Below are 14892 nucleotides of genomic sequence, written 5' to 3'. Positions count from 1 at the left end.
CTTTGATAATGTTTTGAAGTGTCACAAAATGACTTTTCAATTCTTGCTGAGACACAGAGTCCACCAGAAGTCCACCGGCCTGTCCAATAGAGACTCCCATGGTGAAACAAGTCCAGAATATGGAATTAACAGTGTTAGGTGCAGTTAAACAACAAAATTATATTTTTTCAGGATTTCTTTACTCTTTAAGAGAGGTTGCTAAACATTTTGCTTGGGAAATCAAGAAGATTAAAGAAGACGTCCTCACAGGAGACAGACTAAAATAAACAAAAATACAATCTTTGAAGCAGTAGGGAAGACCATCTGTGATTAACACATGCTTGTCTTTGCACCCAAAGCTAACTGCCTGTCAGGTTCCAGCAGTATTCTCCTGCACAGGAAAAAATGCCCAATAAATGCACTCCAGAAGATGATTCTATTGGTTTGTATTTGCATTTTGTTCCCATCAAACCTATTTAAATAGGAGGTGTTTACTAACCCAGCAGATGGGTCTAGACTGGACCAAGAATGTTTTGAAAAGTACCAAGTTTTAGCCAGTGGTGCACTTAACATGCAAAGAGATTAGAGGAAAAATAGAGACCACTCATTAAAATTGCATTTTGCTTTTAGTTAGAAAATGACATGATGTTTTCCTCTGCTTCCCTTCTTATGTATGAAAATCACATCAAATCTTTGTGGACTTTAAACAGAATGCCACAAATATAGCAGGGTAGATTTTCATTCATGGAAAGAACTTGTGCATTTCATTTGTGAGCCCTGGGCCCCATAACTGTGTGCTAATCAACTCTAAAATTTACACAAGTATTCTTTTGTATCCAAATAATTTATGTAATCAAGCTAACCGAAAATATGCTTGTTAAAGCACAAAATATTTTAATTCTCCCCTCAAAGCACAACCCTGAACAGTGAAAAGCTTTTGCACAAGAATAATCATAGTTGTGACCAAATTTAAAGATGCTTAACTTCATACTCAGACAACTCACTTTAGTATATGCAAGATATATAAGATGTCTGCTTGATCATGGAGTGTTGGACATTCCTTCAGCTGATCAACAAGTTTCCGGCAATCCACATCACCATGAGCATCTTTAGGTAAGTGCAAGACATTTTCATGGTCCTGATAACAAAGAAGGATGAAAAATCAAACACATGATCTTGAAAAACATAGTCAATCAAATTCAAACAGTAACTTCCCATTAAAAAATTACAACAGACTTGAGACAAAACTCTGCACTTGAAATACAGACACGTTACATAAGTCTTGCAGGGCTACTAATCGGGAGACTAATCCCAAGAAACACAACACCCAGAATGGAACCTTGCCTCTTTTTTTGACAAAATAAAGAAACCAAATTATTTGCATGCTTTTCCTGTCATTTTATGTTACTTGTAAAGAGAAAAGCAGAGAGACACTATCTTTTTTTTCAGTTGAAATAATTTAGACCTTTTCGAGTTCTATCTTGAACCTGTATATACGTGGTGCTTTACGGATGCAGATATTGCCGTCATGATGAAACTAAAATGTTAACTAATCAGATGATGCAACCCTGTGGGCAGTTCTCTGATGAAAAGTTTTGTTTAACAAGCTATTCAGCAATTTATATGGTCCTAAAAAACCATTTGACAAACAGAGCTTTTTGCAGAGCAGAATCCCTTAGGAGTCTGGATACAATCTCCTTTAACCATTCTCAGCAGCTGGTTACCATATACCAAGACAAAAAAAGAGCTGAGCACAACTCTATCTTCATGCCTTGAGGTGGGATTTGGCTGGTGCCTTAAGGACATTACTGTAAGTAGCATTTCTTGGAGAACATCTCTAAAGGCTTTGAACATCCTGTCCTTCCCTTTGTGTTCAGCTAGAACTAAAGATGATTACTTAACCTTGGGCTTCTGAAAATAAGCAGCTATTATATTATTTCTGTTCTGCACATGCAGTTAAAAACTTCCCACTTGATAAAGTCTATTGGACTAAAAAACCTTCATCCAGCCAAAAAAATAAATTCCAAAACAAGGGAGTGCCTTAGACAGAATGGCTTGTAAAGGAAAACGAGAACTGGCATAGGGTTTGGATGGAAAACACAAGGAAAGGCTATAGCATTGAGTCCTAAAACCTCAAGCAGCATAAAAATTCCCACAGCTTACCTTTGTCTGAAAGAAATGGGGATTATCAACAAGATTCAGAGATTTTCGGTGTGTGTTCAGAACTTTAGTGGGAAGAGACATTGGCACGGCTGGAAAGTGAAGCCACCGGAACAAAAAGAAAAAAAGTCTGTTTCAATAACACAAAAATCAAAAACACCTACATGAAACAGCTATACCAGGTAAAAATATATGTGAAAAAACCTGAAATATACAGAGGCAATGCTTCTGAGATGCTGTGCATGGAGCTCTGAGACAAGCTCTTCTTGTATCTCCTTGCGAGCTTGTTCCAAGATCAGCATGTCAAAGGCTCAGGTGCTACATGATCAACTCAGAAATCCTGGCCTGACCATGCTAAGTGTTTTAAACATTTTAACAGGAATAAAGTAGAAAAGATGGGCCAACTGGTAAGATATCAGAATTAAAATTATAATGCTAAATGCATGCTAATGCTCTGTTAACTTCATATGCTGAATTCAATAGAGGATATGGTGTTGTGGCACATGAAAGATGGGAGAAAAGTCTAACGAAAAAGCTTGAAAGTTATTAATTTACAATGAAGTTAAGGGGAGCCTTCCCTTGATCAGGGCATTGAATACTACATATCTACCTACAAAACAATGCATAGGTTGGAGTTTATTTGCAAATTCAGTCAAAGCATCATTTTGGTGTATATTCTCCAATCACTCTAGAAGAAATGTAGCATAATTAGAAATACTGTACTCCCTCTCTACTCCATTTGTTCTTACAAATTCAGAAAGCACATGCACATATTTATGTTTTTCTTGCATTGAAACAATCCATTTCACCACAGCTTTATTAAAATAAAAAAATACATTTTGTCTGCCTTTGTATAAATAAAGACAAAAACTGACTGAAATTCTATTCAACTGAGAAGTTGGAGTAGTTTCCATAACATCAACTTTGATTAAATGTTTTATTTCATAGCAGTTTTTCTACGTATACAGCATGACCTGGGATACTGTGGGAACACAACAGCAACAGCTCAAAGTCATTGTTTCTTCTCTATGCAAAAAGAACTAGTTGTATGAGTATGTTAAAAGCCATAATTTTGAAATGCTTGAACTTACCCCTTGTAGCACCCAAAACAGTTTTTCTAGTATTATAATAGGGAGAAATACCTGGAACCTCCAAGCCCTTTGTCTTGGCCATTATTGACAGTATCTCTTCTGTGGAATGGTTTGCACTGAACACTGGTGGTTGATTGGCTGTCTTTGAAGTTGGAGGCAGGTATGACTTCAGTGCCGTACTCTGCAGGACATCATTTATATACTGATCCAGCTCATCCTGGCTATCTAGTGTAACACAAATAAAATAAAAGATTTATTAAAGGTAAAATCCTAATTTATCAGCGCTTTCTTATTCAAACGCACCACTATTTTTGCTTATATAGAAAGGCACTCAAAAAAATGCAAGAATATCATAAGCAAGAGCTTTTTAAGCCAAATAAATTGGAAAGAAAAGAAAAAATAATCAGTTTTTGACACTTTGAAAACAATTAGATTAAGAAGCTGGTTTTCCTTTGGAAGAATCAATTTTCTTGCTGGAAGTCTAGTTGGCACAGTTGGACTTTTTGATCTTAAATGTTTTTTCCAGCCTGTATGATTCTAAGAATCTATCATCTCTTCCACACAAGCTCTTGTTATGACTCCTCACAGTCTCTTCCTCCCTCCAGCCTCTTCCACACCTCCCCATCTGCCAGCTCTTCAGGCTTAGGTTTACTGTAGCAGTTACCAGTCAATACCATACTACGAATGTAGGAAGAACACAGGAATTCATCCCCCAAATAAGTCATGCAGGTTCTAACTGTCCTCAGAAGAGTGCATGAGAAACCCAAATCACTATCAGCTGTGCACAGAATAGATTCTGCATTGTAGGTAAACCCAGAGTCTGCTGATAGAACTCGACAGAGAATATATATGAAGTGAAAAAACGCTACTACCTTTTTCACAGAAATCTGCTGGATAGTCCCCATATTCACTGTCAGGACTATTACAGTCTTCATTACGGTCATCAAACAATTTTACATCACAGTCTGGGTCCAGGAAGCTCAGATATGTATGAAAAGATGTGGTAAGAAATTCTGATAGCTTGCCTATCTTCACCCTGCAAACAGGAACACATGCCAAGGAGCATTAACATCCACCATTTTGATATCAATTAATGCTCACTGAGCTTTCAGCAACTCTTCCAAAATTTATCAGACCTACTGCTGAATCCACCTTTAGTAACTACAAAGCAGCAGATACTGATACTGAAAAAAAAAAAAGGCAAAACAAGAGTTGCAGATCCAGCTGGGTACTTACTGCTCCAGCTACTAATTGAACTTTAACTCCGTTACGGTGACACCTACTGGCCTAACTCGAAGCCTAATTTACAGGGTGCTCTATATTTCTTTGAAGAGACCCTAAACAAAGACCTAAACTCCAAGGATAACCCATGAGAAACTGGGGCTAGGAAGTCCCATGAACGGCAGTATCTTTTCACAGAACTGCAGTGCTGCTAAAACACAAATCACATCTGTGCTGGTTTGGGCTGGGGTATAGTTAATTATCTTCAGACTAACTAGTATGGGGCTATGCTTTGGATTTGTGCTGGAAACAGTGCTGTGAACACTGGGATGTATCAGTTACTGCTGAGCAGTGCTTACACAGCATCACAGTCTTTTCTCCTTCTCACCTCACCCCACCAGCACAGGGTGCTCAAGGAGTTGGGAGGGGACACAGCTGGGACAGCTGACCCCAGCTGACCAGAGGGACATTCCATACTATAGGGTGTCATGCTCAGCATACAGAGCCAAGGGAAGATGGAGGAAGGGGAGAATGATTGGTGATAGGGGGTTTGTCTTCCCAAGTCACTGCTACATTTGATGGAGCCTGGCTTTCCTGGAGATGGCTGAACACCTGCCTGCCCATGGGAAGTGGTGAATAAATGTCCTGGTTTGCTTTGCTTGCATGTGTGGCTCTTGCTTTACCCATTAAACTGTCTTTATCTCAACCCAAGAGTTTTCTCATTTTTACTCTTCCAGTCCTCTCCCCGATCCCACTAAGGGGAGAATGGGTGAACAGCTGTGTGGGGCACAGTTGTTGACTGGAGTTAAACCATGACAACATTTGATTGTCAAAGGAAGATACTGATTGAGAGAGGGCATGTAAGAAGAGAATAGGGAGGTACTGTGGCATTATGTTTTATATGTAGATGAATAGAACACATAAGCTTACTAGTACTACATGCAATTTATGTTTAAATCACGTCCAATAACTGTGAAAATAATTTACTTCTTAATAACAGAAGCCCAGCCAAGACCAAGACCTTTTATTTCCACAGGTTTGGCATTTATTTTCCTTATCCACTGATGGCTTTGAGAGATGGTACACCCTTTGGGAGACAATTCTTTTCCACTGCATCTGAGGTCCAGCTACCATCTGATTGCCATATAACAATTAAAGCTGAAACCTCCTTCTCTGCAGAGTTCTAGTACAAGGTCTGTGCACTATGACAAGTTCAAAACTGAGACTTTTATAGGATTTAATTTAAAAAATCGTGGAGATAATAATTTGGGGGTTCTGACATTACCTTGCACCTCCAAAATAACCATCCTCTAATTTTCTTATTGTGGCAAGAACTGCTGGATGAATGTCAGTACCATCATCAACTAAAAAAGAATAATGGAAGAGTTGAAGCTAACCAACACATTCTTAAACTACCATGTCCAAACAAAGTGAATTACTGGGTGTTCTCTAAAACCCAAATCAGACAAATTTAAAACAGAATCCAAAACTGCTATCAATACTAGGCTTATTCAAAAATCCCAAACAAACATGCAAACAAAACACAACCCTTAGACAAGTTCTAAAGACAAAAATCAACCCACTCAAGACAAGTTCCAAAGGGATTTATATGAAACTTCTTTAGACAGAAATACTATGGAGATGCAAGGATATAAAGGGGGGTAAAACTAAAACGAAATACTACCATGTCATCCAAATTCAGCATGGAAAAAATGAAACTGTACTTCTGAAGTTAGAAGTCATGCCACCTGTCTCCTCTCAAACTGATGTCCATCCTATTCCCCTGCAGTAATATACTCTGCTTGAGACAGAGAAAATTTTTACCAAGCATTGTGTGAGTGATAGGAAACGTCAGGGTTGGTCTCCCTGTCATCCTCCAACAAGAAGTGAGGTAAGCCAGCTCTGTCTTGAGCATCTCCACAATCATCTGATTGTCTAGAGCCAGATAGAAGTGATGCTGGTCAGCAAACTAAAGAAGAGAAAAACATGACATAGGAACAGTTGTCAGTGCTTTTCTTATTTTTTTCTACTTCCCCTCTTAAATCAGTCACAAAAGCCATATGAGCTACTCCTGACCACAACACAAATGGCATGAGACTGTGAAAAAAGAAATCCATGCTTGTGCAAGAGTCCATTTTTCTACACTTGTAGACTGACCATCAAAGTGAGCCACACAAACAAAAAGTAGGCAATCACACCCATGAAGCAGAATCTTCCCAATGCCAAATTATACTATCCTATGACCTGGAAGATGGGAGTACTCTAAACATGGAAGAAAAAGTTAATAATAGCAACAAAAACAATAAACAGGCTTAAGGGCACACTGGGGACTGGGAGCCAATAACTGGATGTCTCTTGGGAACAATCTGAAAGTCAAGCAGAATACAGAAAACGTAGCAGTTACGGTGGGAAAAAGGTACATTAAATGTACAATGGCAAAGTATGCTGTTCCCACTTACAGCAGAAAGCCAAGAACCACAGTAAGAGACTAATATGGCTCCTTCAGGAGCTGGAAACGAAAAAGCTGGACAAAAAATGGCAAGTATGTCAAAGCAGCCACAACAAAAGCTAAGGAAGCCCATAGGCCTCGGGGAGGGGCAAACACGTAAAGAGCATGTAAATTCAGGCTGGCAAAGTCCAGAGAAATTACTTCATAGAAAGAATTAAGAACTAGTCAAAACAATCCTTGAGCCACTTGCAATTAGCTTTGGTAATTCAGGTAATTCAGGAAGAACAAGAAATCCAGAGAAAAGAAAACACACTGCCTGTCTTTAAAAAGGAAGAGCCATTTTAAAAGTCAGGCCAATTCCAGTGCCTGAAAGCATAGGAAAGCAAAGCCAATTTGAGAAAGCCAAGATAATTACAAAATGATAAAGCAATGTAGCCAAAAACCAATCTCAGCAAATTAGTCCAATTTCCTTCTTTGGAGCAATCAGATGGTAGCTATAAGAAAATGGCTGACATCTCTCAACTTTTGCAAATTTTCACACTACTGAGCTGAAGAAAAAACATCCGAGAAGGCAGAACTACTTTTAAAATTGTTCTCAGAAGACAGTTCTTAACCATTTTTTCAGAATGACAATGTATCTGAAATGGAGTCAGCCTTTGCCCCACACCTAATCAATATTTTCACTAGAAAAGAGAATGAAATACAAACGACAAAACCACAAAATTTGTGGACACTACTCAAGATCAATAAGAGGACTTAACTGCTGGCCATAGGAAACTGACATTAAACATTAACTCCATCCACCTCAAAAAAAAATCTCAGGGGGAATGTCTGGCTACAAAGTACAGTGGAAAATGTTATGGAGGTTTTAGTCAAACATAGAATAAGCAGGAACTGTCACTGTGTTGCTAATGTAAAGATAAATGCAATTCTGGAATATACTAATAAGTACATCCATACTTGATACATGGCAAGACTTCAGCTGGAATATTGGGTCCTACTTACAAAGTAAGATGTGAATGAAGAGGTATTTTGAAAAAAACCATGTCTCTAAGGAATTTTTCCCTTAATTGCAAAACTGAAAATTGATTTAGGGGAGTAACACAGCAAATAACATGCTATAAAGCTGCTTGTGATGAAGTGATGTGGGGAAGAACGAGAAGGGAGCTACATTTTTTTGCAGTAAATCTGATGTTGTTTGGGCATTATGAAGCACTACAGAAGCATTCTACAGAGTTCAATGAATGTCTTCCACTAGAGTTTAAAGACTACATTAGTCAAACATCTACTCAGAAGGGTGGAAACATTCTTTATCCTGCTCCAGTTGTACATGCTTGGAGCAGGTGACTGGCCTCCTAGTACCAGCTGCTAGAATAACTCTACCGGAATAAGTGTGTTGTATTTCATTAAATGTAAAAATAAGAGCCACTGATTCTGTGAGGATCCAAACTTCCAGCTACACTGAAAAAATGCACTAAAGTGAAAACAAAGACAGAACATCCCTTTCTCAGCACTACTGACCCTTTCAACAATATAAGGGAAAGATCACATCTTCATCACTTGGGGGTTACACTACTTGGTACCCTTATGTGGTGCTAAATTTTTCATTAAAGCAATATTAAGGGATGTATTTCTGCAGAAACTATTTTATTACCTAGGTTTCGGCAAAGATCAGTAACAACTTTGTACTATTGATTTTCTGTGTTCTCAGAAGCCAAAGAAGCCAAACTCTGTAGGACAGAAGAGAGATTTATCAGCAGTTCTACCATGCTGATTATCCGTCACTCTTAAAAACCCTGCAAAGCAAAGCACATCTGCTGCATCAGCCCTGTTCTACCTAAAGTACAGTGACAGCACATAAAAGTGAAGTGCTTCACTAATGATTTGCCATTAAATAAGGAGTGATTTTCCTGCCAGCTGTACATGCTCACCTGTGGGGTAAAAGCAAATATTTGATTTCTTATCACATACAGCTTGGAGGTTCCTAACACTCCAATGTGTCGGTGTGGCCGTCCACTTAATTTCATCTTCTTATTCCGGCCTGTGAAGAAAAGAGAAAGAAAAAGGGTCTCAGCTAGAATTTGTTGTGTGGTTTTCCAAAATAACCATTTCAGACAGCAAAATCTACTCCACTAATACCAGCAAGGCAGAAGACAGGTAACAGAGTGAGATGCTACACACTGGTTGGTTTTGTAGCAACCACCAATAAAACAGCCAGAGGCCCTCAAAGGCCTGATTAAAAATTTAAATTTTGGCTCCAATGACCATGGAATTGGGTCTTATAATTACAGTCATTACCCAAAGCTTCCCCATCAAGGACAGGAGGTGTGACATTACAAAAACCAGGCCATCAACATACCACAGATATTGCAGTGCTTTCACTACAGAACCTTAAAAATTCTTGCCTGAAGAAGGCTAAATCAACATGCAAAGTACATCCAAATACAAACATAGATTTTCATCAGGCTAATAAGCTCCACTTTTCCCAGTAGAGCTTATTAGCAAATGATCTGCACTACAACCTTTGCACCAGCAGCCAGGAGCTGACTTGAATCTGTCTGACAAGGAATATGAGCCAAACAATCCTGTGCCTGAAAAAATACCACTGTGAACATTCCCAGAGAAGTCACTGTTAAAAACAATGTATCAGTGTGCCACATCATCCTACTCACAACCCCCCAGTAGTGAAAGAAAGCTATTATGAATCATAATGAAATAAATATAAGCTTCAGCAAAGCCCTGCAAATGTTTCATTTTTTTTAAAGAACTTTGTGATAAAAGAGACAGATTCTTTCCCAAAAGCAGCATATACAATTTCCTTTCTCTGTGTAAAGGGCATACTTTTTGAAACTTATTTGAAGGTCCCAATACTTTGGATGCTTCCAAAATAAGCTTCGTATTAAATGAAAAAAACTCAACACCCACAAACCAAAAACTACTACAACAACAAAAAGATGTTCATCTAATGAGCAGCTTCTTACTTCTCCCTCAGCATTATCTGTAACCAAATTGCCATGGAAATATGCTTCAGACTGATAAAGAAGCATGATAGTGCTCCCCTTGTCCACACTGTAAAGGAATCTACCAGTGCTGATTCACTCCACCTCAATTTTAATTTGTAGTAACATCCACAGTTTTGAGTCATGAGTTCTGGCATGCCTGAAGAAGTAAAACTAAATTCAATTAGGAATACGTGTAACAAGTTTTCCAGCATGACCCAAATAATTCCAGCAAGGATTATCAAGTAACAGCTATCAAAATATTTTCAACAACTAGACCCAGTTGGAGTTTTGGGGCTTGTATTTAATTCGGCTCTCAGGCTCTGAGCAAAACAGGACTTGAGGAGCACTGCTGAGGAACTGGAATGTACTTTCAGTCCCAAGCTTAGAAACACCCTAAAGGCTTCTAGGTTTGCAACTGAGACAGAGAGCTTCAGCAGCTCAACTCAGCTCAGGGTTGGAAGGAGCTTTAGCAAGAACTTGACAGCCCAAAGATGCTCTGATGGCAGCAGCATGGCTTCCCTGATTTGGAGCAGAAAACTTTCCAGGCTGCCTGCTGGGAGTAATGGCAATAACACTGCCCGTTTTCCAGACTTAAAACAGAAATACTCTGACTTCTGAAAGGAGAAACACTTGATTTTTTTTCTGTATTTTTCCAGGCATTTTTAATAAAGTCAGTTTCTCTGTTGAAGTAGTTTCTGGAGGACAAAAGAAGAGTCAGTTCTTGCCTAACTCCAAGGGCACGGAGAAACTGGTACTTTCACCACTGTTTCTAATGAGGCAATTTTTTTTCCTGTTTGAGTCCCTTATTTAAGACAGAAGTTCTAAGTTTGTTAAGCTTCTTTGCACAAACACATTTTTTTTTGGATCAGAGAAATTGATTTAAATAAAAGAAATTAAATTAAAGAAATTGAGACAGTGCGAAGCAAGAAAAACAAAAACCAAAACATGACCCTTAAAATAAGACCTTGCACAGCAGTAGAGAAGCTTCCATGTTCCAGTACTAACCCAGCATGGTGTAGAGGTTACTCAGGATGCGAGCTGGCTGCACTCTGAGCGGATGGATATCAGCAATGCTCTGCACACTGATTCCACGGTCTTGCAAGAGGTTCTTAATATGATTAGATTCTGCTAAAACAGTTACTGCATAACAGAAAACAAAAACACTACTAAGAAACAATGTTCTACCCTTTTTAGTTGACTATCTCTACTGTCACCTCTCAACTAATGCATTTTGTTAACTAAAAAGGCACGAAGACCTCACGTCTTTCTTAATTTATGAGCCTGTGAGATCAAAAGGGATTCCAAGAGGGCATCAGACAGATTCTGATTTTCTGCTTCTCAGTATTCCTTGCCACTCCTGTCCACTTTGGACCACATGGTAATTCAAGTTGGAAGGGTCCTCATGAGGTCTCTACTCAAACCTCCTGCTCAAAGCAGGATCAGACCTGCTGAGGTTACACAAGATTCTTTGAGACTTTATCAGTTTCTTCTTATTTCTTTCAGTTCCACCAATTTGGATCATGCAGTAGCTTTTAGCAGATAGGGCTTTTACCCCATAAACAAGAGGAAACACAGCTTGAAAATCTTTGTGGTTTTAACACAGCACAATGTAACAATACAGCCAAATCCCTGGGGAACAGGTGCTGTTACTTGTATAGCAATAAATGCTACAAAGGACATAAAATGGCAGAGGTAAGGAGAAAAAAAATTCCCCATATCAGTGGAATTTACAATCCAGGCCCTGAATCCATCTCTTGTCCCGCTTGACATTTCACCCATGATAGGTGGCTTATTGGTTTGGGACTAATAATTCAGTATTGTTCCTTGTATTGTGAATAATTGTCAAAGAATGCTAAAAATAATCCAGCACTTCCATTTCGACTGGAAATTGAGCACTTCAAAATAACAAAATGCTGCCACCATGAGATACCAACAGGGGATAAGCAAGCACCAGCCCAGGTCACAGTATCATTGATAAATGCTGCTCCTGATAAACAAGATGGTTGCTCTTTCAGAGCAGTAAAAGCCCTTGAAAAGTCTTAAAGACCTGATCAGCTGGTGTTTGCCCTCATCTTAATTTTCTGGTTTTGCCTGTTCCTGCACTAACTGAAGAAGCCAATTCCTGCAGCAGCCAAAAGCCAGCCCTCAGTGTGGCTGCCTCACCCCTGTGGACAGGGATTCTCCCCACCCAGTGCTCTCCAGTTGTTCTGGGAAAGGGGCTGCACAGAAACCTAATTAAACTGATCCATGTCCAGTCAGTTCTGCTTTTTTTTTTTTTTTTCTAGAATGCATCAAGCTTCTCCTTTTCTCTATAAGATTAGGTTTTCCACTCTCCAGTCCCTCACGACTTAAAATTTTAGCAAGTTTTTTTTTTAAAGAAGTGTGTTAAACCCCTTTCTCTGTCTCACAGTTTCATTAAAGCATCTGTGTCCCAAGCAAAAATCCACTTATTTTTAACATATCTTTCTTCTCTCCTGTACTTAGGGACTTTGTCACCACACAATTCAATTCACCCAAAATGTTGAAAAAACTCCTTCACCTTGTACCACAACATCAGGTTTAAATCCAGTGGAAAATCTCCTGTTTAAGGGATCAATTTCACCTGCAGCAAGAAACCCCTGGAATAAATGCAAAAGAAAGACAAAAGAAAGGAAACAAATAGATTTTAAACAAAAGGCTTCTGATATCTTGAATAAATCTTAACCAATTTTTGAAGTACTTTTTCAGTACAGCAGGACTTAAGGCCTGGTTTATCTACCCTGGCCACAAAGGAGTACATTCAATAAGAACAAGGGATGCACTATTTTTTGGAACAACAAGAAAATGGTTCTGACACAATCTGCATATTCAGACTTCCTATTTTAGAGTTGCAGCAACTGACAACATAATTTAGCCAGGCCAGTGATTTTTTTTTGTAGCTCCACAGAGATATTCTGTGGTTCCTCCAACTAGTCTGGCTAATACGGGACAACTCGGTAGACACATTATGCCACAGAGTAAGGCATAGCCTAGTGGAGCTGAAACAGCCCAAAATCCTGGCTCTGGAACAGCCAAATCAGCCTTGCCTTGGTGTAGTCCTCTATCCTAACCCTATATCCAGTCCATCTGACAACTTATTCAGCTTGATTAGAAACAGACAGTTGCATGTCTATATATATACAAAAAAAAAAAAAAGCTCCTGAAACCTCAGTCACTCAGTCACCCTTTCATGGCTCATGTACTTGTTTCTACTGGAAAACACACTGTCCCCTATCTGACAACCAAATTGTACTTAAAGCTCAAGCCATCTCAAACAAAATGAACTACATGCTTACCTACTCTACAAGAAACAATTACCTCTGCTAACAGGCAGCTCAGGACATACAATGATTGGCCCCAAAGATGTGGCAACTTTCCCATTGGGACACGATCCACTGAGTGAGGATTTTCATACTCCTCATCCACCTGAAAACAAATACATAAGCAAGAAAAATTGCCCTGAAGTTGTGAAGAACAATTGGTAACATGTAAGTACTTGAAAACATATGGTCTATCATCTACCCTTGCTAACCTGCCATTATTACTGACTCTTGATTTTACTTTTAAGGCTGCACATTTTCTGGGACTGGAACTATGCTTCCTTTTTGTACTCCACCCCACCCTTCAAAGCTGGAGGATGAATAGGGACTCTGCATGCAATTATAGCTTTGGTGTTAGCTCTTCCACTTTCTTCTCACCATGCCTTTGCTGCCTTCCCTCTGAGGTGCTCATAGGTAACTGGATGTCTGCTTTCCAATCCCTTCCAAGATGACACTTTAACTTCACTGATCTCTACCTAGCTTTCTACAAAAAAGCTGTTTTCCAAAAATTAAGGCTATTCCACCTTTCCTGTGTTAGCAAGGATGGCCAATGCAAAAATTAAGAGCAGACTTATAATTTAGAAAAAGAACAACTGCCTTGGTTTTGCAGACCTACTGAGGGCAGGGGGAAAACCCTCCTACATTACATCTTTACATAGACAAAATCTACCCTGGTTTTTTTGGCATGTTTGTCAGATTATTATCATCATATCAAAATTCACAAGAAGGCTCTGAACTCTTACACGCTTGTTCCCACTAGGAAGGCAATTCAAAGTTTCCACCTGCGAGCAAGACATCAGCTGTCGGCTGACCAGCTCAGACCAACCCAGGAGGCTCCATACCCTTAGTGAGTGAGGGCTGAGAAGCCTGGAGTGGGAGAAGAAGTTGGCAGGGAGGGATACAAAGGCAAATAGCATGGAAGAGCACACAAGCTCATCTGAATTTCTCTGTCACAATGGGAGAATCAGATAAACAGTAACAGCAAAGATGGGGGAAAAGAAAATACCCATAGAAAACAAACAAAAATCCCAGCCCAAATCCCAATCCATCTGAAGCCTGTTTCTGTCTCCCATACAAGCTCTGGAAAAGAGCACCACAATCAATCAATAGACTAGACAGAAAAGACAGTCTATGCTTTATTTCTTCATTGAGCTTGAGTTCCTAAGTCAGTATCAACAATTCTTAAATGTGTATCTTCCTATAAGCATGTAAAATTTTAGACATGCTCTAATATTTTCACAGACACTCAGATTTCCAAGGAAGAAATGGGGCAATGTGGAAGCCTAAAATTTACCATTTCTCAGCAGGAGCTGTGAGAGGTCTCTTACTTTTTCAAATAATGTGCAGTAGTCTTTCTTTATTGCTCATTTAGATTTATCAGATACAGGAAAAACTATAAAACCATTCCTCTTGCTATCTCTACTTTGCACTCCGAATTGGATGCTGCATTTTCACAATACCTTGTCTGGAGGGACTGCATACAGTTCAGGCATTAGCACTAATCCATTCTTCTCTCTAATAAGTATTCCTTCCAGAGCCTCTCTGTACTCTTGTACCTGGAAATATTTTTAAATAAGAGTAAGAATTCACATTACAGTCAGCAAAACTGAAACAATAAAGTTAAAGTTTTAGTATACTTTTCTAATGAATAT

At 39.0% G+C, this 14892-nt stretch overlaps 1 protein-coding gene across 7 annotated transcripts in view; it reads right to left on the bottom strand.

Moving 5' to 3' along the window:
- PHKA2 (phosphorylase kinase regulatory subunit alpha 2) overlaps positions 1-14892 on the bottom strand; it is a 48227-nt gene that overhangs the window by 18252 nt on the left and 15083 nt on the right. For all 7 annotated transcript variants that reach the window (XM_032677927.1, XM_032677928.1, XM_032677929.1 and 4 more), the window contains 11 exons: positions 14701-14796; positions 13239-13346; positions 12442-12520; positions 10908-11042; positions 8832-8941; positions 6276-6420; positions 5737-5815; positions 4103-4266; positions 3282-3455; positions 2143-2231; positions 984-1117 (listed from right to left, as the gene is read on the bottom strand). In XM_032677927.1, coding sequence (XP_032533818.1) covers positions 984-1117; positions 2143-2231; positions 3282-3455; positions 4103-4266; positions 5737-5815; positions 6276-6420; positions 8832-8941; positions 10908-11042; positions 12442-12520; positions 13239-13346; positions 14701-14796 — 1313 coding nt within the window. The remainder of the gene's footprint in view (positions 1-983; positions 1118-2142; positions 2232-3281; positions 3456-4102; positions 4267-5736; positions 5816-6275; positions 6421-8831; positions 8942-10907; positions 11043-12441; positions 12521-13238; positions 13347-14700; positions 14797-14892) is intronic.

This window comes from Chiroxiphia lanceolata, chromosome 2 (assembly GCF_009829145.1).
Source record: "Chiroxiphia lanceolata isolate bChiLan1 chromosome 2, bChiLan1.pri, whole genome shotgun sequence".
In the NCBI taxonomy this organism is placed as follows: domain Eukaryota; kingdom Metazoa; phylum Chordata; class Aves; order Passeriformes; family Pipridae; genus Chiroxiphia; species Chiroxiphia lanceolata.
Note: the sequence above shows the minus strand (reverse complement) of the source record. Positions and strands in the feature narration are given on the sequence as shown.